This window comes from Saccopteryx leptura, chromosome 1, assembly GCF_036850995.1.
Source record: "Saccopteryx leptura isolate mSacLep1 chromosome 1, mSacLep1_pri_phased_curated, whole genome shotgun sequence".
NCBI lineage: Eukaryota > Metazoa > Chordata > Mammalia > Chiroptera > Emballonuridae > Saccopteryx > Saccopteryx leptura.
The window spans coordinates 337,734,557-337,760,588 of NC_089503.1; the positions used below are offsets into that span (position 1 = coordinate 337,734,557).

General features: G+C 38.2%; 1 protein-coding gene across 5 annotated transcripts in view; it reads right to left on the minus strand.

The window, feature by feature from the left end:
* Window positions 1–54: 54 nt before the first annotated feature.
* Window positions 55–26,032, minus strand: part of ORC3 (origin recognition complex subunit 3) — a 67,612-nt gene continuing 41,634 nt past the window's right edge. For 4 of the 5 annotated variants that reach the window (XM_066358905.1, XM_066358902.1, XM_066358906.1 and 1 more), the window contains 7 exons: window positions 15,705–15,835; window positions 13,116–13,195; window positions 11,671–11,771; window positions 7,013–7,154; window positions 5,315–5,431; window positions 3,972–4,051; window positions 55–3,438 (listed from right to left, as the gene is read on the minus strand). In XM_066358905.1, coding sequence (XP_066215002.1) covers window positions 3,333–3,438; window positions 3,972–4,051; window positions 5,315–5,431; window positions 7,013–7,154; window positions 11,671–11,771; window positions 13,116–13,195; window positions 15,705–15,835 — 757 coding nt within the window. In that variant the 3' untranslated portion in view covers window positions 55–3,332. The remainder of the gene's footprint in view (window positions 3,439–3,971; window positions 4,052–5,314; window positions 5,432–7,012; window positions 7,155–11,670; window positions 11,772–13,115; window positions 13,196–15,704; window positions 15,836–26,032) is intronic. The other variant, XM_066358904.1, reaches the window with a different exon arrangement.

The window sequence follows — 26,032 nt, forward strand, 5'->3', positions numbered from 1 at the left end:
GAGGGCATTTCTGTATTCCAGGACTTGGTGAGGTTTCAGAATGGGTTTATAGGATTCTTTTTTTTTTTTTGGTAGTTTTTATTTATTCTATCAGTCTTTTTAACAAGTGTTTATTGCTGCATTTTTTCCCCCAGTGTATCATTGTTTTACTGCCCTGTAGTACTGGAATTTAGTTGGAAGAATAAAACATTTACTCTTATCTGCTTGTTTTTTAATGTACAGATGGATAGTGTTTGAATAAAGCCAGTGTTTTAAATACAAGCATTTTTCAGGAATCAATTAACTTAATTTTCTGAAAAGACTTAACCAGTCTTTTCATTTACCAACTCTTAAGATTTGAGTGCTGTTTTCAAAAACTGATTCCAAATTGCGTGTATCTGACTGCATGGCATAATGTTACATAATTGATCAGTTTTAACAGCTGTGGAATTTTCACTTCAGAGTAACGGAATTCACTGGTTTTATTTTTAAAGAACAATGTATGAAAGCACATTTAACTCACTTTCAATACATGCTTTTCAGACAAAGCTTCCCTAGAAATGAAGTGAGCAGAAATGCTTCAGTTAATTCTTTTGTGAATTCTATTAGCGTCCCGTCATAAATGGCCTGGGACATATATTATATATATATTTATAATTGACCCAATTTGTGGGAGAAAGAAAAAGGATCTTACTCCTTTTTTAAAATCTTTGATTTTATTTTACCAATTCCTTGTTTTAAAGACCAAAAAAAGGCATAATGCTTTCACAAGATCTTCAGATAATTCATATGCACATTAAATATTTGAGAAACATTGTTTATAACACCAGATGACCATCAATAAGGTGGAGATTCTCAACCTTAATACTACTGATAATGAGTCAGATCATTCTGTGCTGTGGGGTTGTCCTGTGCATTGTAGGATGTTTTGCAGCATCTCAGGTCTCTACCACTAGATGCCAATAGCAACCAAACCCCCACCCCCACCTCCGTTGTGACAACTAAAGTGAACCTTCAGCCCTGGGCAAGTAGGTTGGCTGGTTTGAGCATTGTCCCCGTACACCAAGATTGCAGGTTTGATCCCTAGTCAGGTCACATACAAGAATCAACCAATGAATCCATAAATGAGATAGCAAATTGATGTTTCTCTCTCCTTTCCCCTCTAAAAATCAAAGATAATGCTGCCAAGTATTAGGGGGAGGGGGAGGACACGGTCCCCAGCTGAGAACCAATGAGAGTGCAGTAGCATTCTAAGAGGAGAATGCAAGTAGTTAAAATCTGAAGGAGTGAGAGTAGAATGAATGTTTTATCCCTCCTTAACTCCCCACTAACAGCACCTGTGAATTCTCACACAATTAAATTTATTGAAAAAATAGTTTTATATTTAGGAGGGCAAGATAGACTAAAAGGGAAGTAAGTCTGGAGCTGCACATACAGGCATACCTCAGAGATTGGGTCCAGACCACTGAAATAAAGCAAACATCACATTTTTTTATTTCCCAGTACATATACAAGTTACATTTAAGTGTACAATAGCATTATGTCTTCAACCAATATACATACCTTAACTGGAAAATATTTATTGCTAAAAATGCTAACCATTTGAACCTTCAGTGAGTTGTACTCATTTTGCTGGTGGAGGGTGTTTCCTCAATGTTGATGGAAACTGTCTGCCAAGTATAATAAAACAATGGTGCCTATAATATAGTTTTAATTCTAGATTCAACTTTGATCAAGAATAAAATTTCTTCCACAGCCAAATTTCTGTTTTATCACCTTAACAAAAAAATCCTAATTTAGGGGATACTTACTAATTTTAAGTATAGTATGTTGAAGTATTTCCAGAAAAATAAAAAAATGTGGCAATTTCTTGGATTTAGTTATAATTAGATGGACCTGTAGTTGGGACCTGTAGTTGATTAGTCCAAATACCAATTACACTTAATCTTGGTAAAAAATTATATAAGCTACCTAGGGATTCTGAATTCCCAAAGAACCCTGGAATTGAGTGTAATAAGCAAATATCTACAGAACTTAAGAGTGCTAACAGTCATTCTTCTAATGACAGGCAGTGCTGGTATGGTGCTGTACTCTGGTTACTGGAATGTATTCAATAAATCTGATTAACAAAGGCACACTGTCAGGTATAATTCTTTGTAGTTTTGAGGAAAAGTAAGCACAGGCAAGTTGAGAAAAATGTATTAGAGGTTTAAAATGTCAAAGCTATTTTTGCCTGTGGTAAGAATTTCCATCGCTAAAGAAAATGGTTTCCAAGTGAGACATATATTACATCAGCAATATTAACTGAAGAACTCTGAGGAAAGATCTCATGTTCTGTCCCCAGAGACTGCTTTTTTAGAAGATGGGGGAAGGGAGGACTGTAGGAATCTGGTTAATATGTTCCCTAGGTGATCCCAAACTGTTAGGTTGGGAGTGATTGCCTTTGTCTTACTGGGTTATCCTTACAAAATTATAGTAATTGGTATTAATAAGTGAGTATTCTGCTAAAGCACCTAGTAACCTGTTCCCATCGACTTAGACATGGCTCCAACAATTCTCTGTTCCTACGTTTGCCCGAGGTAAAAATTAGATCCAAATTCCCATTTCATTCAAAGACAGTTCCAGCAGTCCTCCATCCTAAATCCATATCACGCCCATTAGCATAATAAACATGCTATTAAAAATCTTGATCTTATAATCCCCCTCTAGCTCTTACCCTATTTTTCTGCTCTATAATTTTCTTTTTCCTACTATTTGGAAAACATTCATAGAAAAGCTGAAAGAACAGTCCAATAATAATACACTTGAAGTGAACCATATTTGCTTGATGTATTTAACTGTTTCAAAGAACATGCATGCTGTATAACTAGCGTCTAAGAATAAGGTAGTTCTATATAACTAGATACCATCACTCCACTTAAAATAATACTTCCCCTAATTTAACATCCAGTCCATAAATAAAATTACCCCTTTGTTCCCAAAGTATCATGAAGCAGGAATGAGTACTATTAAGTCAACTGCAAATAATTTATACTCCTGGATAAAAGAATTTATTATATTTATATACTATGTTCTGTTAGTGATGTAAACTATTAATGATGTAAAAATTAGTGATAATGTGAGAGGTTCTGGTTACAATGTAAGTGTGTTATTTCTTGGATTTTTTAAAGTACTCTAAAGGTGTTTTGATATATTCCTGTTTGGGATTAGATTAGCAATCTACTTTCTTGTTAAATGGCACAGCACACAGGGATTGTGCATTTGTCTTCCTCTTGTCTACTATATCTGTATGTAAGTATGGCTGGTCTCCCTTTTTCTTAAACTACATGTGATCCTGCTGGCTCCACTGCTGTCTAGCAGCCTCCCCATGTTAGCCTTGCCACGTGGTCAGTCTTTCGTTTGGTAGGTTGTACAAATCCTAGAAGTTCTAATTCCGAAACAGCTCTAATAAACCGAGCACTGGAAGTACACTTAAGGAAATTGGCTATGCAGCATTCTGACAAAAAGAGGTTAAAATGTCAATGTTAAAACATTAGTTAGTAAACTGAAATAGAGTTCAAATGTGTACTCCTAAATTAAACTATAACCCTATGGTTAATAACTAGAATCCAGTCATAAGACATGAATGGAAAAGTGCTTTAATACTTAATTCTATTGTAATTTTTCCCACAGTATGAAAACTGTCCTCCCCCCCACTTCTAAAAGTACAATAACCTTATTTTAAAAAAAAAATTCAGTGACAGTTTTGGATGTTTTTGGTGAATTTTGGAATTTGACCTTGATAAAAGTTTTAAACCAAATATTTTAGGTTTTATCTAATTTTAGACTAAATTCAGATTAAGTATTTAGAAACAAGTCCTCCAGGATGGTAGGGTTAATATTAATAAGGTTGGTTGCACCACATCTTTATAAATCTCTAATATAGATCTGGGAAAATTATTAACATTCTATACATATACGTAGACATTGTAGAAATGGTTTTAAAAGGATACTGAATAATTTCATTCCTTTCTTCTGAGGTTATGGAATTGGCATCCACTTTTTCAGCAGCTGTCACAACTGTTGCAAAAGCCTTTTGAGAGACAAGAAAATAAAAAATCTACCATTGCCAAACATTTTTAATTGCACTTGATGGCTCTGTATGAAGCCAGGTCAAGCACTCCGGCTGCTGATAATGGGCAATTTTTAAAAATTACATACAGCAAATTTCAGATTCTCAAAACGACACTGATGATTACTTTAAATCTAGTACACATTAAAGATAATAGAGTGGTTCCCTAGTAAACATGTTTCAGAGAAGAAATGTGCAGAGGAAAAAACGAGTCAAAGCTGAAAAGCAAAGGATGCTTTTCTTTAACTCCCCAACCTCTGTTAACCCAGGAAAATGCCTATTTTCCTTGGAAGCAGCCAATTATGAAATTTTTAAATGGTGACCTCTGTAAAATAGGGCCCTCAACAGTTAACTGTAATATTCTGATGAGGAAAAGAATAGTTATTTGAATTTAGAACAACAGCTGTCCATGGCCTTGCCAAATATTCCTTGTACTTCTTGATTGCTAGTATAGTTATTCCAGAATTTTTTTTTTTTTTTTGTATTTTTCTGAAGCTGGAAACGGGGAGAGACAGTCAGACAGACTCCCGCATGCGCCCGACCGGGATCCACCCGGCACGCCCACCAGGGGCTACACTCTGCCCACCAGAGGGCGATGCTCTGCCCCTCCGGGGCGTCGCTCTGCCGTGACCAGAGCCACTCTAGCGCCTGGGGCAGAGGCCAAGGAGCCATCCCCAGCGCCCGGGCCATCTTTGCTCCAATGGAGCCTTGGCTGCGGGAGGGGAAGAGAGAGACAGAGAGGAAGGGGGGGGGGTGGAGAAGCAAATGGGCACTTCTCCTATGTGCCCTGGCCGGGAATCGAACCCGGGTCCCCCGCACGCCAGGCCGACGCTCTACCGCTGAGCCAACCGGCCAGGGCAGAATTTTTTCTTCTCTTATGCAATAAGGGAAATGCTAGTTAATACACTTTTATTCTGTGGAATAACAAAACTGATCTGAACTGCTCAGCAAAAGCTTAGTGTTGGGGTTTGATCTAATTCTTTGACCTGGCATGACTGTACCAGTGGCTTGGTTGGGTGTGGGATCAGAGTGCAGGAACCAGTGGGACTGTTGAGCATTAGCTACTACTCAGGAGGAACTTCTGAAATATGAAGTGATTTATGCTTTCCAGACAAGATAAGACATTAAAAGAAATATGTGTTCCAAAGTACCAAATTATAGAGATCCAGGAAAGTTGTCCTGGACAGTATAGAAATACACAGCTTGCTCCTTTCCCCCACCTACCTCGGACCAGTCCACCAGGTTGATGAGCCTGCTGCACTCGAGGTGCAGTTTATATGCTATGCAGACATCTGGGGCGACATTGGGAATGCAGCCTTCTTCACTTTTCAGTGCTTCATTCTAAAAGTAACAGTAAACCAAGATGCTTACCTTCTAGAAATGATTAGGAAGAAAATACAGATATTAATAAATTCCCTAATCTAAATTCAGTAAGCCAGTAAATAAGGTCTAGTTTCCTTTATTAGTAAATGCAACAGTTAGTGCTTGTTTAGATTGGATCTTGGTCATAATCCCTTAGCTCCCAGTCACTAGAAGAATATGAGGATCAGAAGATGAGCATATTTTTCATTTTCATAAATTATTTTCTTTTTGTATTTTAATAATATATTACTAGTTTCTGAGATCCTAATGCATTTCTGGATTCTATAAAAAGTTTATGGAATTTTTTGTGGATTTTCAATAAATTGCCACTTTCAACATTTGAAATTACTTGAATTCTAACACTTAACTGTAATGTATTAATATTGATACACCACTATCAAGGCTATAATCTCAGACAGACTTGTCCACACTGCGGATCCTAACTCCTACAGAAACCATCAGTGTTTTCCAATTTATTTGAAACCTATGGTTCTTAACCAAGGAACAAAATCTCTCACACATGCACTTACATATGGAGATTATAATATATACACTCAAGACTGCTGAAATCATACCATTTCTCTTCTGTGACCTACCACTAGACAGACAGATTTTGCAAGAGTTTTAATGTGTGGTTTTTATAATAAAAAGAATTGGTATTTTATGCTTTGAATATGAAATTACTCAACCTTCCCACTACCACCATCACTCTATCACTGAAAACCATTCATTTATATCTTTGTACTTGGTATTCTCTTGAAACGCTTATTAGCATGTTTGCATGTGAACAGGAAAAAGCACGTTAGAATACTCTCCATAGGTTTTATAAAGTCACTTCTTAGGGGTCCTTTGTGGCAAGATTTCTAGAAGCATGACTGAATTGATAACTTATTAACTACTAAATTAATATTAACTCATTAAGAAACCAAATTATTTTATATGTGTATATGTACATAACTTATTGGGTTATAGCTTACTGAAATGTTTGAAGTAATCACTTTACCTGGCTATAAGAAAGTTTCTAAAATCCTGAATGGCCTTGTACCCTCAGTTAAAAGAACAACTTCTTAGAACTAGCAAATGTGTCTGGATTTTAGGAGTCTTATCCCTGGCAGGTTGCTAGCCATCTACATGTGGCTCTGGAGACACTTCTCAGAGCAGATTTTTGTTTGGCTTAAAATCCAAGATGAAATCGTCAAGTATTTCTAAGTAATTTTATTAGGCCATACAGTTAGAGCCATTATTTGCTGTTACTATAAAAAACACCTCCTTTATTTCACAAAAGTAAGAGCATTATACTCAAGTTTTAGTGCCCATTTTCTGGTTTTATCAAATAAAGGGGAAGACATTTGCCCATGACCCAAAGTTGGCAGCATCAGTTGACTACTGATTGTTATTTTCACTGGCTTAGAAAACACCCTCTAAGTCTACAGGATTTTTTATGTTCCTGAAAGAGATGCAACCCTGAGCTGCCAAGTAACTTCCTGGTCACTAGAACTGCACATTTACAATATTTTTGTGACAAATGCCTGGGGTCTGAACTAAACTGTCAGAGGATACCTTGAGATAATAATAAGGATTGTTGAGTGCAGTGTGGAGGGCGATTCGCGGGGCCGCGTTCAGGTGCTCGTGAAGGGTGTGGGCGGCAGTGAAGTATACCGCCTCGTGCAGGGGCTGTGTCTCTGGAGGCAGAAGGTATTCCCTGAAACAGCCAAGGGCAGGCAGCAGCTTTTAGATAAGCCCAGGTTTTATTTCAATATAACATGTTCATCAATCCTTGGTGGAAGACTGAGCAATCTGCTTAAACAAGCAAAATCAGCAACAACCAAAACCAAACTGAAACTCAAATATCCAATCTAGTGCAGGTTACTCAGAATTGTGCTTCCAGAACTCTTTAGAGTGCAAAAAACTACATTCGTTCTGATTTAAACCTTTAGGAACAAATGTATATACATAAGTAACATTTCTGCTCAAACGCTTTAAAGTAAAATTTCTGGAAATACTAATGAATACCTTCTAAAATTATGTAAAAAACTGAGATAACCACATTCCTTACCAGAGCAAACATTTAACTCTTGGCTATTAAACAGGCCTCGGGCCTGGAATTAAGTTTAGGAAATTTCTTTTTTGGATCACAAAAAATGTTTTAATTGGTATCTCTCAGAGAAATGATACTTAGAAAGTATTTTATATTTTAGAATTAATTTTTAGAAGGCAGAAAAGGCTAAATTTTAGCTTCACAATATTGAAAAACAAGCAAATTTCATCATTAAAATTTCAATTAAGAAAAGTGTTAACTTGCGACTTTTATTTATGAGCTAGATGGCAAATCAACTGTAATAAAATTTGAACTTAAAAAATAAAGGATTAAAAAATTCACTTTGAATGTATAATGCGCCCATCAGCTAGTCTCAACCGTGACAGTGACCTTGCTCTTTGGTGGCCTTGAGGATAGTAAACTGGAAGGAAGGAAGCTGTGAAATCCACAACCCAAAGGTGGAGAAATAAGTTACTAACTCAATTAGTTAATTCACATGCCTTCACAGATTCCTGGGGCTTAGTGCAGTCCTAGCCATAATTATTTTGGCCACAGGACAGGTTTGCATCAGCTCCTTTTCTCACTAGTGCAAGCAGAGCAAAGCATTCCCCTTGGCCCAGTCACCAGGGAAATCACCCTCTTCCCGGAGCCCTGGCTTCCTCCCTCCTGGAGTGTGCCACTGCCTAGAAACCCCACCAAACGTCCTCCACCAGTGGAGGAAGAGAAAGTGCAGAGGGTATAACCATGTACATCACTCTTACCTACTTCCTTGTCTCAAGAACTCCTGGCCCCCTGCTCAGTCCACTTCCGTAGACTTCTTCAGAGTCCATCAGAATAAAACCCATTTGCCAAGAGTATGATTTTTTAACTTGGCCCTAAGGACAAGCATTCTGTACCTCAAGTACTGCTAACATCCTACTCTAGATTAAGTTAATTTAGCTGTAGCCTCAGGAATGGGTTCTGCGATGCTGAATTCCTCCCTGCTGGCAGGCTACCCATTTATAATTTCTGACCATAAACACCTACCCCAACTCCAGGCTATTTCTCGTATCATTAAAAGACCCTATTGAAGTCCCTGCTATGTAATAAGGACTGGAAGACTAATAAGGCAACTGGATAGTAAATTTCAGGAAAAAACTATTGCCTAACATTTGTACTCCTCTCCCTTTTTAATACCTTTATATTTAATGTTTAAAAATTCAGGTAATTTCCCAGGGAAAGGGCCGTGGATATCCTCAAAGAGCCTACATCAGCAGCAATACATTTGCCTGCATTGTTTCCAAGGGGATACATTAGGTGAACAACAGCAGTAATATGCTATCATCTAGACTCTGCCCAATTACAAACCCGGAATTGGCACTGAAATATACTTCTGCAACTTATTTGCTGTGAGAAGAAATAAGCAATGAGTCTGGCACTAGGGCTTTGCAGATGCTCATTTTGGATTCTTTTTTTTTTTTTTTTGGTATTTTTCTGAAGCTGGAAACGGGGAGAGACAGTCAGACAGACTCCCGCATGCGCCCCACCAGGATCCACCCGGCACGCCCACCAGGGGCGACGCTCTGCCCACCAGGGGGCGTCGCTCTGCCACGACCAGAGCCACTCTAGTGCCTGGGGCAGAGGCCAAGGAGCCATCCCCAGCGCCCGGGCCATCTTTGCTCCAATGGAGCCTTGGCTGCGGGAGGGGAAGAGAGAGACAGAGAGGAAGGAGGGGGGTGGAGAAGCAAATGGGCGCTTCTCCTATGTGCCCTGGCCGGGAATCGAACCCGGGTGCCCCGCATGCCAGGCCGACGCTCTACCGCTGAGCCAACCGGCCAGGGCCTCATTTTGGATTCTGATCAGAGAGGTGGTTTTAAGAGAACTGGTAGAACCACTTACTATCGGCAAGGGCTACAAAGCTATATTCTGGTGAAAACCGTAATTTAGAAAGTGGCAGCGCAAGTCTCTCCTCTCAGTTTCCGCTGCCCAGGGTGGAAGGGAAACTCTGCCTTTTGCAGTCTATTGCTTATTTATTTTTTTAAAGTATTATGTTTAATTGGATGATTTCCACAAACCATACATGAAATTTCTAACTATCACAATTCGGTAAAGTACCAAACATTAAGTTAGAGGCTGTGGGAAGAGAAGGAAGCACCAAAGGTGGCACCTGCCAATCTTGGTTGGCCTAGAGTAGGGGGTGGGGAAGGTTTCTTTTCAAACAGAGCTCCTCGTTTCAATGTACAAAAAATTACTCAGATTGATATTAAATTGCATTGAAAACAAAAATGGACTAAAAAGCAAATACTACTCTATGCTGGGTAGAAATGGAAAGAATGAGCTCTTCTAAGTAGGAGGGGAGACAGTTGGCTGTGACCCCAGGCTGTCACTCAACATTGCTCCATTTTTACTTTTGGTGGTTTCAGGAAGGTCTGACTTTTCTTCTGTTTCTTCCCCTTTATGTTTGCTTGAGATTTTTGCCAGCTGTCCACATGACCACTTTGACTCTGCTCAAAGTTTTCCTGTCACATCTGCTCCCATTTGGCTTTTTGAGCTTCAGGCTCTTCTTCCCTTTGTCACTTTCTTTTCTGCATCACTCTGACTTCTCTTTCCTTCCTTTTAATTTCCAGCTCAGCAAGGAGTCTCATGGTCTGTTTGTGTACTTCTTGTTTGAATAGCTCTGGATCCTCCTCCACATTCCTGCAGAACTCCAAACTATGTTCAAACATCTGTGATGTGACTGACCCTTGGGGATAGTTCAGAGAAATAGAGAGGGACTTTTGACGGATGTCAGCATACTGGTGCTGTGACTTCCCACGAGTCATAGCTTCTTTCTGGGCTTTATCTGCCAAATGAATCCTTGGGTCTCTTAGCTCTAAGGATAGTCAATCTTGGTAAAGAAAACCCATCCTAATATGAAAAATTCTGTGATTTTACAAGATATTTCATTCATGATCACCTTTAATTCCGTAACTTCAGAAAGGTGAAAATTCAGACATACTAGGTCAAAAATCACAAAAGGGAAATAAATACCTGTTTGGTTTTCAAGCCTACAATTTGTATTTGTAAAAAAACTCAAAAAGGAACCTTACATTTGGCCTAGAAATTATGCTACATTACATTGCAAAATTATTTTTAGCAACTACAATGTTCAAACCCTAGTAAAAGGGAAGAGCCAAGAACTTGGACCTAAAAACTGTAAGAATAGGAAAGCCAGTAGGGCAAGATTAACTCTTCAAGTTCTATAAGGTGATTTCTGGCTAGTAGGACAGTTCAATATTGCATTGCATCACTTTTATATGACACATTTCTCTTACTTCAAACCTTCCTTTGTCATACTTGACTGATCATTTGGACCTCTTTCATGACATTAGTAATCTCTTCCCAATGACCAGGAACAATGTCTCTGCCCCCACACTGTCCTGGAAAAATGGAACTTTTCACCTCCAAGGTCAGCTAATTAATCAGAAAACCACTCAGTTTTCAAAAACTGAATTGTACTTTTTTGGTACTTGGTTCTATGCTGTGCCTAGACTACTGTTGAGTTTGAAATGCCATTAATAATAAGCAATAATAAATAAGTTTTTCCCTCTACTTTTAAACTACTAAATCATTTTCTTTTTCACACTTCTCATGTTTTTCTATAGCAATGATCTGGGTTTCCAAAAGAAGAATCATCTTAACACATAGGTAGGACTGTCAGACTTCTCAATATACTATGAGCACATTTCTCAACACGAATTCAGTGCTGATAATGTGCTGCACTGGCGTTCTTTACAATGAGAAGTCCTTTACTCAGGATAAAATAGGACATTATGGCTCGTCTGCTCTGCCTGTTTTCTAGGCTTGGCCCAGGTCCAGCATACTCCTAGCAATAACAGAGAAAGGATAAAGTGCAATGCAACACTTTGTTATCAGAAAGGGGGAAACACTGTTTTCACCACCATCCCCAGCCTAATAACTGGATCAAATTTAAACCTGTATTCTTGAACTGGCAGTAAAATAATGAACTAAGTCCTTCTGATTACATATATTCATAAGGATAGAAAGATGATCAAAATTACAAATCTAAGCTGGAAGGAGGAACCTGAGAAGCAGGAAGCCTTATCTGGGGAAGGTGTCTTGGGACGGCCGTGCACAGCTACCCCTTGAAGTGCTGTTTGGGAAAACAGCCGGATTTTTAGCTCAAGTACAGCAGACTCACCTCACCAGACTGTCAATGAAGTTCACAACTTTTTCTCTCAGTACTTCAAACTTGGTCTGCTTCTTACCTGTTCTTCTTAACTCCTTCATTTCCAATAAGGACTGTGGATGGAAAGAACATATTTTTTCCTGGTGAATCTGAGAAAGAAAACCCCTCAGAGGGGGACTGTCTTACTCAGGCAGAGGTGGGTGATGCCCTTTCCCTAAGGCAGAAAGAACCAGATCAAAATGGGTCATTTATTTATTTATTTTATTTTTTATTTATTTATTTTTTCATTTTTCTGAAGCTGGAAACAGGGAGAGACAGTCAGACAGACTCCCGCATGCGCCCGACCGGGATCCACCCGGCACGCCCACCAGGGGCCACGCTCTGCCCACCAGGGGGCGATGCTCTGCCCATCCTGGGCGTCACCATGTTGCGACCAGAGCCACTCTAGCGCCTGGGGCAGAGGCCACAGAGCCATCCCCAGCGCCCGGGCCATCCCTGCTCCAATGGAGCCTTGGCTGCGGGAGGGGACGAGAGAGACAGAGAGGAAAGCGCGGCGGAGGGGTGGAGAAGCAAATGGGCGCTTCTCCTGTGTGCCCTGGCCGGGAATCGAACCCGGGTCCTCCGCACGCTAGGCCGACGCTCTACCGCTGAGCCAACCGGCCAGGGCGGGTCATTTTTTTATTTTTAAGGTATGGGAAGAATCCTTCCTCCTAGGTGTTTTTGCTTCATATAGCAAGTGAATTTTCAGGGAAAGCGGAAAAGGACGATTTACTTCATTACCAAGTTATATGGACAAGTAGGCATATCTACAACTCATTCTTCATTTAAGTAAAGGACTTACAAGAAGAGGGAAGTACAACCTTGCCCTTTTGCCATACTAATAGAATAGATTCCATGTGTTTTGTCTCCTTCGTCTGAAATTTTACTTACATTTATCATTACTTGCTATCATGCTATATAAAGAAGGTTCTATACTTTGACAACCAAGATTCTAAAGTCAGATCTGAAAAAGATTATACTGAGTTTACTGTGGCTCAATTTCTGCTCTATGCTGAATATACATTAAAAAAAAATTAAAAGAGGTATCTAAAACTGGTGAGTTAGGCTAAACAGAAAAACAAATAAATACATTAGATAAATAACCTGATTTATTTTTGCAACTATGTTCCCATTTTCCCTTATTGCTAATTACTTGTTTCTCTCTGCAGCTACAGGAAGAGTATCCACAGGGACCGTTTCCACCGATGTTCTAGTCCATTCTAGACTGTACATGGAGATGGGGACGGCAGTGAGACAAACAGGGTGTTTAATTTATAAGTGAGTTACAAAGTCTGCTTTGTTCCTGGTGTGGTTTTTAAAAAGAAAATAAAAACATGCAGGCAGAGCTAATCTAGCATACTCACTGAAAAAAGTAAGTACCACAGGCTGCAGTTAGAAGGAAAAGAAAGTGAGCCAACCTTCTGAAGATGATAGAGGTCTGTCTTCTGAAGTCCCTTTGACTGTGACCCAGAAGTGTCTTCTTCCTCTTTGGCTTCTGCTTTTAGAACAAAATCAATAAGGTAAATCAATTCACTTCAAGAGAACCAACATTTCTAGTCCTCCAAAAGAAATAAAGTTTCATCTACTTCTTTTTAATGTGGCAGGGGATCAAGAGTCCATCAGATAAATGACTTCTAACAGAAGCTGAAGGTCAATAAATGCTACATAAATTATGCTGCATAGGGGTCTTGGAAAAAAGTTACTGAATTTTAAAAATGTGACTACAATGAAAACAAAGAATACATAAATACCCGCCCCACAAACCAACAGGGAAAAGCATAGAAATCTTTGTGCTGTTATAAAAAGCTTCTATTCTAAAAGCAAGCAAATTTAAATTGTATTCCTTGGATTATGCAGAGATTGTAAACAACAGAAGTGTACACCCTGGCAAGTTTGAACTTGATGTTCCAATGCACTATTTTTGACAAAATGCTATTAAAGTAATAAAGAGGGTACATAAAAGTTTTGAAATAATCTTCTAAAACACAGAGTGCATTCTGTTCTTTGGCTAAGGCAACAGTAAGCTGTGTCTGGTAAAAGGTGGAGAGGTGCTCCTGGAGAGCATGAGGCTCGACACCCTCTGCCGTGTGCGGGCAGCTTCTGGGAACTTCACCCTCACACGGCTTATCCGGCCCATCTCTAATGTAGGAGGGTACAGCTGGAAAATCCTCACTGTTCTCAAAGAAGACTTCTCTTTTAAGCTATGGATAATTCTTGGTTCAAGAAATATATAATTTAAGGGATAAAACAGCTATAAATTCTTTACCCCATTTCATTTACAGCAGAGCCTTAAAAATAGATCTGACATGACACTGACCTATTTAACCCTTCAAATGTAATTTTAAAACCAGACTGTAATATGTAATAAGTGTTAAGTAACCAGAGGTAGCATATAGTCAAATATTTCTATTTGTCCAATGTAGGAGGTTTTAATTTAACGTTTTTATTAAAAATGTGTCACTTTTATAAATAGAGAAATACAAACATCTCTTCAAGGCAGTGGTTTTGCTTCAACATGTATAATTCTTTAGTCTTTACACTATTAATCATCTTAATCTCCATCCTTCCCATTAAGCTGTATGCCTTCATTTAGTATTAGCACATCACAGAATTTGTTCACTAGTTTATGTTGCATAAACTCTAATTAAAATTAAAATATCTGCAGTTTCCTTTTACAAAAAACTGAGCCCAATTCTGTAAAAGATTGAAGTTTACATAATCTAGCTTAAATTCTCCTCTCTTTTATCCTATTTGTTTCCTTAAAGGTGGACCCTCACTGTCCCAAGTGACTACAATTAGGGGGTGAATCGATGAGAAAAAAACAATGAGCTGGTGACCAAGAGGGGTGTGCTCTGGTCTGGCCGGCACAGCCTGGAGGGCACAACCCCTCGGCCTGCAGAGTACTTCCTCACTCTGTCTGGTCACGCCACTCCAGTCGAGCAAACTCCCTTTCACCTTCCACTGACTAAGCACTCATCAGGGGCCTGGCACTGCAGCCAGGGAGACATGGAGGGATTTCAGGAAAAGTGTTTCCTAGATCCAAAGGCTTTTCAAGGCAAAGGAATACCTGCCAAACACAGGAAGGACCAATACGGGCAAGCCAAGTAAAATATTTTCACTGTGCTGAGTCCAATCTATGTGCTTAATGTATTATACACCAACCTGCCTCTTCCCACCATTACATTTTTCCTAAACAAAAAAAAGTAAAGGTGCACGCTTATTTTGTTTGTTTTACCAAAAGAACACCATACCTTGGTGTTAGAAAGAGAGCAAAAGAAGAGCCCATGAAAGTTTACAACCAGTACCAATCTGTGGTGCCCATGTGAAGAAAGAAGTCCCGGAGCATGAGAGAACCGAACACGCCACACCAGGCACCCCGAGCACTGGGCAAATGTAAGCGATCACGTGGGGGTCAGGACAATAAAGGGAACTGGTCACTCTTGAAGAGAGAAATGCCGGGCTCCCTCAGTTCATTTACACTGAAAGATTCAAGCTCTTGTAAATCGGATTAAAGCAAACCTCATGCATATTTTGGTCAAATCAGCATACCAATAAGCCTCAGAGCTACAAAAGCCGTTCAGAGCTATTAAGTTTTCAGGCTTACAAATGATTTATGCAGGGTTTTTGAAATCTATAAAGAATTTGATGAAAAGCTTAAGAAAAAAATCTAAAAGGAGTTCATAATTAGGATGCCCTGCTACTCTTGTCAATCTTTTTTGTCTACTATCCCACCCTCTTTTTTAAAGGTTTAGTTCTTCAAACTGTCCACCTAGAGAAAGAATTCTTTTTCCTGAAGAATGCTCTTCATTGTTTAAACCAAAACTAGAAGAAAACCATTTGGTCTGTTCATGATTATCAGGATGTGATATTCTGAGGCTTGGTATACTGACTGAGCATGAGCTACTTTATCTCTTCATCTCTGGACAATGAGAGCGTGGGGTTTTCCATGTCATTTTAGTTATATGACTGTCATAGCCAGTAAAATTGGCAAGGTATTATCGTCTCACCATCAAGGCTCTGAAGCTGGGCCAGGAGCTCCTCTATTCCCTTTGCGGTGCTGCCCAGCTGCTCCTCAGAGGACTTTAAAACGTTGAAACATTTCTGAAGTATGATCATCAGCTCATCCTTTGCCAACATTCTAGAACAGAATCAGTGACAGAAGACATAATATAACAGGAAAATTAATAAGTTAAAAAAACATTGTATATTAAATGATTCTGGTTAGAAGATGGTGTAAATTCTTCATTAGTAGCTACCAACTTTTGTTGGAGAGAGTTTCCTCAATAAGTGACATTCAGAAGTATTCAGAAGAGTTCTCACGATAAAGCTCAGCTTAGGAAATTTAACAAACATCTGGGTTCATAATCTGGCTCTGGCACTTACTATGTTTGTAATCGAGAACAAATTACTAAACATCTGTGATCCTTAGTGTCCTTGTCTATAAAATGGAAATAAGAACTCACTTATTTCACAGGTTAGAATGGAGGCTTAAACTCTAAATGAGAAGATGCATTTGAAGAATCTAACAGCACTTATCATACAGTGGGCATTTAAGGTTTCCCTTCCCTTCAGATAAAAATATAAATATAGGACAAGAAATATCTGCTGAGATTATAACACTTATGCTAAATGAAAGGACCAACTTATGCTCGGAAGGACCAACAAACTATCAGTCATTTCTCTAATTATTACCATTTTAGTTATGCTTTACATCTTTTATGGGCTTTATAAACATTAGTCAGGAAATCCACTTAACTTTAAATAAGGTGGGAAATTCTGCTTCTTTTATAACACAAGCAGAAGAGTTGTGTAACTCACTAAAGGCTGTCGAGGAAATCTTTGTTAGGAATGGAGAGAGAACACAGATATTCTCAAATAAGGATTCCATTCTCAGAGCCATTACTTGTAGAATCTCTGCAGTAAAATCATATTCAGTAACAGACTGAAATAGAATCAGGTCACTATTAGTAATATTAAGTGTGTGACATAAGTATACAATTATTCTCAGGAAACACGTAAATGATTACTCTCTAATGTTTGACATTTTTCATAATAAAAAAATGGAGGAAGGCCCTGGCCGGTTGGCTCAGCAGTAGAGCGTCGGCCTGGCGTGCGGGGGACCCGGGTTCGATTCCGGGCCAGGGCACATAGGAGAAGCGCCCATTTGCTTCTCCACCCCCCCCCCTTCCTCTCTGTCTCTCTCTTCCCCTCCCGCAGCCAAGGCTCCATTGGAGCAAAGATGGCCTGGGCGCTGGGGATGGCTCCTTGGCCTCTGCCCTAGGCGCTAGAGTGGCTCTGGTCGTGGCAGAGCTACGCCTCGGAGGGGCAGAGCATCGCCCCTGGTGGGCAGTGTTGCCCCTGGTGGGCGTGCCGGGTGGATCCCAGTCGGGCACATGTGGGAGTCTGTCTGACTGTCTCTCCCTGTTTCCAGCTTCAGAAAAATACAAAAAAAAAAAAAAAGGAGGAAAATAGTAATATTACTAAGTTAATAAAAGATATAAATCTAACTAGATTATGACCACTATAAAAATTAAACTAGTTACTTCAACTAAAAATTTAGACGTAAACTGAAAAATAAAAAATGTCATACAACCAGTAAATAAGAAACTGGTAGGGGTGGACAAAAGATAAACTTTTCCCTAGTTTTAAGAAAACATATAAAGTCTTCTCTTCTTTCACAACAATAAAATAATATTCAAAGTGTCATCTTTATCTGTGAATGAAGAGCAGATAACTGGTCAAATAAAACTGAACCAACACATTTTATTCTTTTTTATATGTATAGTGGTCCCTCATCTATCGCAGGGGTTAGGTTCCAGGACCCCCTGAGATAAGTGAAAATCCACAAAGTAGCGGCCTTGTATTTATTTTATTATTTATATGTATTTCAAGGCTTTATAAGCCCTCCCCACACTCTTATAAACCTTTCCCACAATCTTATAAACACTTCCTATGCTTATTTTACTGCAAAAATAAAGTAATAAATATGTAAAAGTACCTATATCCCATGATATAGCAAAATCCCATGATATAGCAAAAAATCCGTGATACAAAATTAGACATACACAATTTAAAAACCCACAATACAGTGAGACTGCGAAAAGTGAAGGCGATATGGCGAGGGACGATTGTATTTGAGATCATTTAAAATTTCAAACTTTCTATTGCTCAGATAGTTGAACTTTTAAGAGAAGCGAGTTAACTCAAAGTCAGATACACTTGAACAATTGTTATACCTGACCTTTAGCCCTACTCAAATAGGTAAGATCAGCATTTCCAGGTCCAAAGACTCACTGGTACTGGCTTGCTTGGAGAGCCGAAGAGGCAGAGTGAATGCTGGCAGAGGTCTAACCCGCATGAGCAGCACTCTGAGCCTCGCTTCCCAAGCTAAACAGGCAGCTACACCTTGTTTCTACTTGCAGCTGACAAAACGGACTAGGAAAGCGAAGCTTAGCCTTTTATTCATTTTCAGGGTGTAAATAAAAATGGCATTACGCTGCATCATTTTGCAATCGAACTTTATTAGTCATAATTTTTAAAGTAGCATTGGTTGGGAGAAGGTAGATCTTTCATTTCCGATGTAAATTTCCAGGGATTCAGATAGCTGTTATTATTTTTACTCTTAGTCAAAGATTATATATGCTGTTATTGTTTCCATAGTAGGAAAAGACCTTATACTTTCCCAACTACTTTCTGGTTTAATATAAAACAAACCTGGACATAATGCTAATTAGAGCAAAAGTCATTAATTAACATTTTATGCATGACCAGGTAGTGGTGCAGTGCATAGAGAGACGACCTGGAACACTGAGGACCCAGGTTCGAAACCTCAAGGTCACTGGCTTGAGGGGTGGCTCACCACCTTGAGTGCAGGGTTGCCAGCTTGAGAATGGGATCACAGATGTGACCCCAAGGTTGCTGGCTTGAGCAAGGGGTCACTGGTTTGGCTGAAACCCCCCAGTCAAGGCACATAAGAGAAAGCAATTAATCAACAACTAAAGTGCCACAACTATGAGTTGATGCTTCTCATCTCTTTCCCTTCCTGCCTGTCGCCCCCAACCCCCTCGCTAATTGAAACACACACACACACACACACACACACACACACACACACACACACACACACAGCATCAACAAAGATACCCGCTATAATCACTGTCATTCAACATCATTCTGGAGTCCAGTTACTATGATAAATTAAGAAAAAAAAAGCTAGTGGCACAAACACTAGAAAAGATGAAATTTATTACTTGTATATGATGTGACTGAAAGGTTCAAAATTTTAAGAGAACTACAGAGGTATTTAAGAGTATAAAAGGGTGTGTGTGTGCACGCACACACATGTTAATACTTTAAATGTATACATGTAATCAATCTTATATTAAACTTGGTAATAGAAAAAAAAGAGCACTTTCAAAATGGCAAAAAAAAAAGAAAAACACTATACAATACAGAGCAATATACTTTATAAGAAATGTGAAAGACATTTAAAAATTTTAAAGCCCTAAATAAACACATTTTAAGTTCTAATCTTCAATACTATAAAGATACAAATTCACTCCAAATTAATCTGTACTTTGAAACATACCCAACATGTTTTTAAAAATCTATTAAAATCACTCTAAAATTTATCTGAAAAATTGAACCTAAAAAAGAGGAACACTGTGTATATACTTGAGTGTGTATAGTGAGTTTATTAATATATCAAAAGGTATTAGCTGCAGTGATTAAAATCAGCGATTAAAACTTTTATAGGAATAGACAGACCAACAAAGGGGAACAAGTCTAGAAAGAGACCATGGTATATATGGCAATTTGGTACATAACACATAAGCAGCATTTCAAATCAGTAGAGAAGAGATAGGAGGTACTAGAAATAATACATTTGAAAAAACTAGATCTCTACCTCAATATTTCAGAATAAAAATAGGAGTATGGTGTGGGAATAGGGAAAAGAACTACTTCATTAATCATAAAATACTAGAAGAAAACATAGAAAGATATTTAAGGCTGATAATGTCCAGCATCAGCAAGTGTGGGGGAAACAATTACTGATACATTATTGGTACAAGTGTACTTTGGTACAAGAGTGTTTATATTTTAGATTGAGAAAGTCTATATCTATGTATTTATTTTATGAACCTAATTATACAAATGTGTAAAGACACACTCAACCCTAGGGGATATATCAAATAAGAGACTGATTAAATAAAATGTTACACTTTCAAAACAGGGGAATTACATAGTGGTGATAAACAATGAAGTAATACTGGTGATGACAGCTAACATTTATATGTACACATATGTACCAGGTGTCATTTAATCTCCACAACACTCTATGACATAGCTATGATTATTAGTTCCATGTTAAGTGATAAGAAATAGAGGCAGGAAAAACTTAAATAACTTGTCGAAAGTCTGGTCACTGGCAAAGAAGGGATTTGAATCCAGTCTGGCTTAGAATCCATGCTCTTACGGACCACGCAACTGAAAATGCAGTGTCCATGATGAAATATTAGGTGCCAAACAACTCCAAAAAAAACAAAAAGTGCAAGCTGTGAAACACTATGTAACTCTGATTTAATATATGTTTGTGCCTGGAAAAAAATTTGTAAGTACAAACTGCTAACAGTAAATGACTGGCTTAAAAGTTATATATATATATATATATCAGAAAAGTACTGTTATGTTTTCATTTAGGTTGCTATTACAGTGACTCCAACAAGTACTTTGGCAAATCAAAACTAATGAATAAAATTAATTGTAAAAAACTAAAAAATGAAAACTTTATCCTAAAAGGTTATTATATATAGCATCACAAATAAAACTTGAAGAATTAAGTCAAGGGCTACTAGGCCAGCATTTTCCAAACTGGGTTTCAACCATTAGTAATAAAACCATTTACTCATTCAATAAACATTTACTGAATGGCTATTATATACCTGGCACTTTTCTGGGCATTTGGGATACAACTCAGTGAATCAAAAACCCCTGCCCTCAAGAAAATTCTTAAAGGGGTGAGCTGGGGTGGGGCACATACAATAAACAGTATCTATCACATATTACTACATATATGTTAAATTATTATGAAAAAACACTAAGCAGAGTAAAGGGAGGAGAGGGGGAGCACATGGGTAGCTTTCGATTTTAAAATGGTCATCAAGCTTCACTGAGATGATGACATTTGATGTAACATGTGAAGAGGGTTAAGAGTTAGCCATACAACTATCCAGAAGAGCTTTTCCTGACATGCAAAGGCCCTATGGAGGGTGTTATGTCTGCCGTGTTCAGAAAGAACAAGGAGGCCAAGGTCACTGAAGTGGAAAGAGTGACCAAGCAGAAGATGAAATCAAAGAGGCAATGGTTGGGGGAGGGGAATGCTGTAGAGTCTGTATAAACTGTGGATTTTACTGAGTAAAAAGGGGAATTAATGGAGGGTTTTGAGTAAAGGAGTGGCCTTCTCTGACATATCTGAAAAGGATGATACTGACTGTTGTTTTGAGAAAAACGTGTAGGAAAGCATGCGTGGAAGAAAGGACACAAGTTAGGAGGTTACTGCAATAATCCAGGTAAGAGATGATGGTAACCTAGACAACTGTGATACCAGCGAGGGAAGGTGCCAAGAAGGGGGTTCATACTTGATATATTTTGAAAGCAGAACCCAGGTTTTTGGCTTTGAACAATCAGAAAGATGAAGAGACCACAGGAAGATTCTAGGTTTCAGAGAGAAGATCTGATATTTAGCTTTGAACATATCAACTTTGAGATGTGTACTGAAGATCCAAGTGGAAGTGTTCAATAGGTAGATGGACCTAACAATCTGGCACTCAGGAAAAAAGTGTGGGCTTTAAACTAAGCCCTGGGGCACTGTGATGTCAGAATGTCAGAAGAGAAATCACTGAAGAACACTGAGAAGCATGCACTGAAGCAGGAGAAAAGCCTAGAGAGTTCTAGGTCAGCGGTTCACAACCTGTGGGTCGTGACCCCGGCAGGGGTCGAAAGACCAAAACACAGGGGTCGCCTAAAGCCATCGGAAATACATATTTTATTTAAAAATGTATTGTATAATAAATATGTACTTTCCAATGGCTTTAGGCGACCCCTGTGTTTTGGACATTCGACCCTCGCCAGGGTCACGACCCACAGGTTGAGAACCGCTGGTCTAGGTCCTGAAAGTCATTAAGAAAAGTGAGATGAACTGTATTAAATGCTGATAACAGGTTAACATGCAAATGAATTAGGAGAATTAATCATCAGAGTTAGGAACATGGAGGTCACTGGTGACCTTGATTGAAGCAGTTTTGATAATGTACAAAAAACAAATCAGAGAGAATGAGAGGAGAGAAATTGAAGCTAGTGTGACAATGCTTTAGAATTTTGGTGGATTCCATCTAGCCTGTTGCTTTAAAAAAAAAATAGAAGCCTGCAGTGGCACAGTGGATAAAGCATCGACCTGGAACACTGAGGTCACTGGTTTAAAACCCTGGGCTTGCCTGGTCAAGGCACATATGGGAATTGATGCTTCCTGCTCCTCCCCCCTTCTCTCTCTCTCTAAAATGAATAAATACAATCTTTAAAAATATAGAAAAAAAACTGAAAAGAAAATATTTGAATATAAAAGTTTGAAAGCCATCACACTAGATTACTTTGAAGAGAAAGGAAAATACACATCCAAGATAGGTTATATTAATGCAGAAAAAGAGTTAATGTGTTAAAGCTTTGGAAGATGGTCATAAAAAATGTTTCCTTAACTAAGACAGAAAGAGAATCATTTAGCAATCATTAAAGGCAATCATCCTGCAGGGCAGTGGAGTGTTCTGCTTCATCATGCAGAAAGCCAATAATTTCTGGTTAAGTACTGATTATATAAATGTCTGATTGAGAACAGGCTACACTGGTCAACCCATGGCGAATGCAAAGGTCTGAATAATTAGTTCTCAACAAACCATTATAAAACAGCTTTGAAAAAATATTCGAAAATTTAAACTTGCAAATATATTGATGAAGACTAGAAGGAAAAACAAACAAAAATGCTTACAGAAAAAACATTCAGATTATCTTCTTCAAAGACAACAAAGCAATCATAGGTACTGCTAACAAAAATTAGGAGATATTTCAAAATGAATATGAAGCGATAAAATAGCCCCTAATTTTTGTGAGCAGTGAGTGTATGATCTTAACAAATGAAACAGAAACCAAAACAGAAACCAAGGCATAATATATATTTTCCTTAAGCATCAACATTTCATTTTAGATGCAACTTCCTCCAAGAAACTGCTCAACCTCCCAAAGGAAGGTCAACTGTACAATCTATTAGTTTCTTAGCATGAAACTTCACCCCTCAGAACTTACTACTCTGTACTTAAATTACTGTCTACCTGTCTACATTAATCTCTCACTTGACCAAAATTCAGTGTAGGTAAGAAGCAGGATCATCTTTGCCATCAGTAGCTCAACATATCAATCACAAAAAAACATTGTTTGAATGGATGAACCAGGCAATGGCTCTGCACTGATAAAGAATTTCAAGACCTCAGGCCTTAGTAAATAGTTTGTTTATTCTCAGACTGGTTCCTGTTGGGGAGCATCTGGAATTCATGTTGCCTTCTGTGGAACACCATGCTCTTTTCCGTATGTCAAAAGGAAAAAATTAATTCTATCATATGGTTAGAAACAACTTTATTATGTATTGATATAAAAAAAAAATAACAGCTTACTATTAGCAATTAAGTATCTTAGTCCAGTTTTGGACTAAGAAATCAATTTGAGATCAACCGCCCAAAGCCACCAAATTCTCAATTAAGACATTTCATTCCCTTTAATGGCTTCATTTCTTCCACAATTTTTTGTATCCCCTTTTCATTTTTTTTTTCCTAAAACAATGTTTTTCAATGTGGTTCCTGGCCATATCTCCAAATGTGGTGGAGTGCTTGTTAAATGCAGATTTCTGCTGACCACCACACTGAGGTTTCCAATAATCAGATCCAGAATTTGAGGGGTGAGGGCAAAAATGGATATGTTTAATACACCTCAGATGATTCTTAAGCACACAAAGCATGAAACCATTACTCTAAAACATTATTATCAACATCTTTTGCTTTAAAATGAGCTTCAACAATTCAACTGTTTGTCTGATTTTACCAAAAGCCTACAGGTAACTATGGAGGACCTGATGTGATGGAAATTAAGAACTGGCAATCCCTGTTCTAAAAGCAAGAAATTATATTTTAACAGTGTAATCTCATATCTTCTGCATGGATAAACCTAGATCATCAAAAGTTAAGATTATTGCTTTTTAGGAAGCATCTCATAGACTATGAAGCTGTCATTTTTTCATAACTAGGCTTTTAAACATCATCTAAAGATGATCTGCAAAGTCAGGATACAACAAACACATTATTTAGATTCCAAATCTCCAGCCTCTTTGAAGTAAGCTCAAGTGACCAAATGTTAAATTATTACTTGGGTCATGAGTTTTTTTCAACTCAATGAAAGCTGAGATAACCTGCTAATATATTCCTGTTTAACTCAAAAGCCTTCCTCAGAAATTAGAATAATTTATTTTAGTATAAAGTAAATTCCTTCAGCTATCAATCACCTTCAATCTATAAATCTGTTTCTGTAGCAAGCTCATAAAGTTACACTTGGGATAATCAGACTAGGCATTGTGGCTCCTTTCATTTATGTCATAGCCTGTGCCAAGATGACTAGTGTTAGGACGAGGGGTTGGGAGTGTTGAGTTCACAGAAACTTTTTCTGCAGGCTCATTTTAAAGAATTGGATATATTCTGAACATAGACTATTGGCCACAAACCCATATAAATTTCCTTTTATACTACCTTTAAAAAAATTGGATTAAGATTGAAAAACAGACTGAACTTTGAAAATTAGATTTCAATTCCAGCTCTGCCAACCACATAAAAGTCAATCAATGTTTCTGGCTTTGGTTTTTCAATATTTGGAAGAAAATGGGATAAGTATGGATGAATAATTCTCAACTGATGCAGTAGGGGCAGAATAAATTCTCCTAAGAAGAGGGGCACAGTTTTCATTATCCCCAATCCAAGAACCACTGTCATAGCAATTCATTGCTACCAATGTGAGAGTATAGTACTCTTTAGATCCAGTTATCCATCAGCTTCCTGTAAGTTGAGGACTGTGGTTTAGGTCAATCCTTAAAACCTTACTATGATGTAAGGTTTTAGAATTTCAAAAGTCTGATAAATTCTTTTTTTTTTTTTTTTTTTGTATTTTTCTGAAGTTAGAAGTGGGGAGGCAGTCAGACATACACCTGACCAACGATCCACCCGGCATGCCCACCAGGGGGCGATGTTCTGCCCATCAGGGGCATTGCTCCGTTTCAGCCAAAGCCATTCTAGCACTTGAGGCAGAGGCCATGGAGCTGTCCTCAGCGCCCCGGCCAACTTTGCTCCAATGGAGCCTTAGCTGCAGGAGGGGAAGAGATAGAGAGGGAGGAGAAGGGGAAGGGTGGAGAAGCAGATAGGCGCTTCTCCTGTGTGCCCTGATCGGAAATCAAACCCGGGACTTCCACATGTCAGGCTGACGCTCTACCACTGAGCCAACCGGCCAGGGCCTGATAAATTCTTGACTGAGTATTTGATCTCTAGATGGTGGTTTAGAGATTCTTTAAAATAAAAAGGTAAATTTTTCATCTTAAGATCTTTCCTAACTGACCAGGAAAAGCCAGTGTACTAACTTAGCTCACTGCTGGGATAGGATCCTTTTAATCACTTCCTGTTCCCAAATAGCATGTTAATGTAAGTATGTCCTTATATAATGATGTGTGGTTGACTGAATAATTAACCAACTCATATTCTATATGTAGTCTTCATGCTCCAAGAGTTGAATCAGAGAAGAAAGGTTAAGGAAGACATACAGAATCACTATACTCATGTCAAATTATAATATATTATAAAGGTATACTTGCATGCTCCCCCACACACATCAATGTCTGTTGTATACATTTTAACAATAACTGTGATAAATTCTGCAGGTCTTTTCCACCCATGATTATATAGCAAACATTTTTCTAAATTATGACAAATTCCATAAATACTTAGATATAATTGACATATTAGTTTCAAATGTACACGTAATAATTCAATATATTTATATATATATTGCAAAACAATCACAATAAGTCTAGTTAACATCTGTCACCACAGTTACAATTTTTTTCTTATAATGTGAAACTTTAAGATACTTAGCAACTTTCAAATATATACTAGTATTATTAACTATAGTCACATTGCTGTACATTACACCCCAGGGCTTATTTTATAACTAAAAATTTGTTTTGTGTTTTTATTCAGTG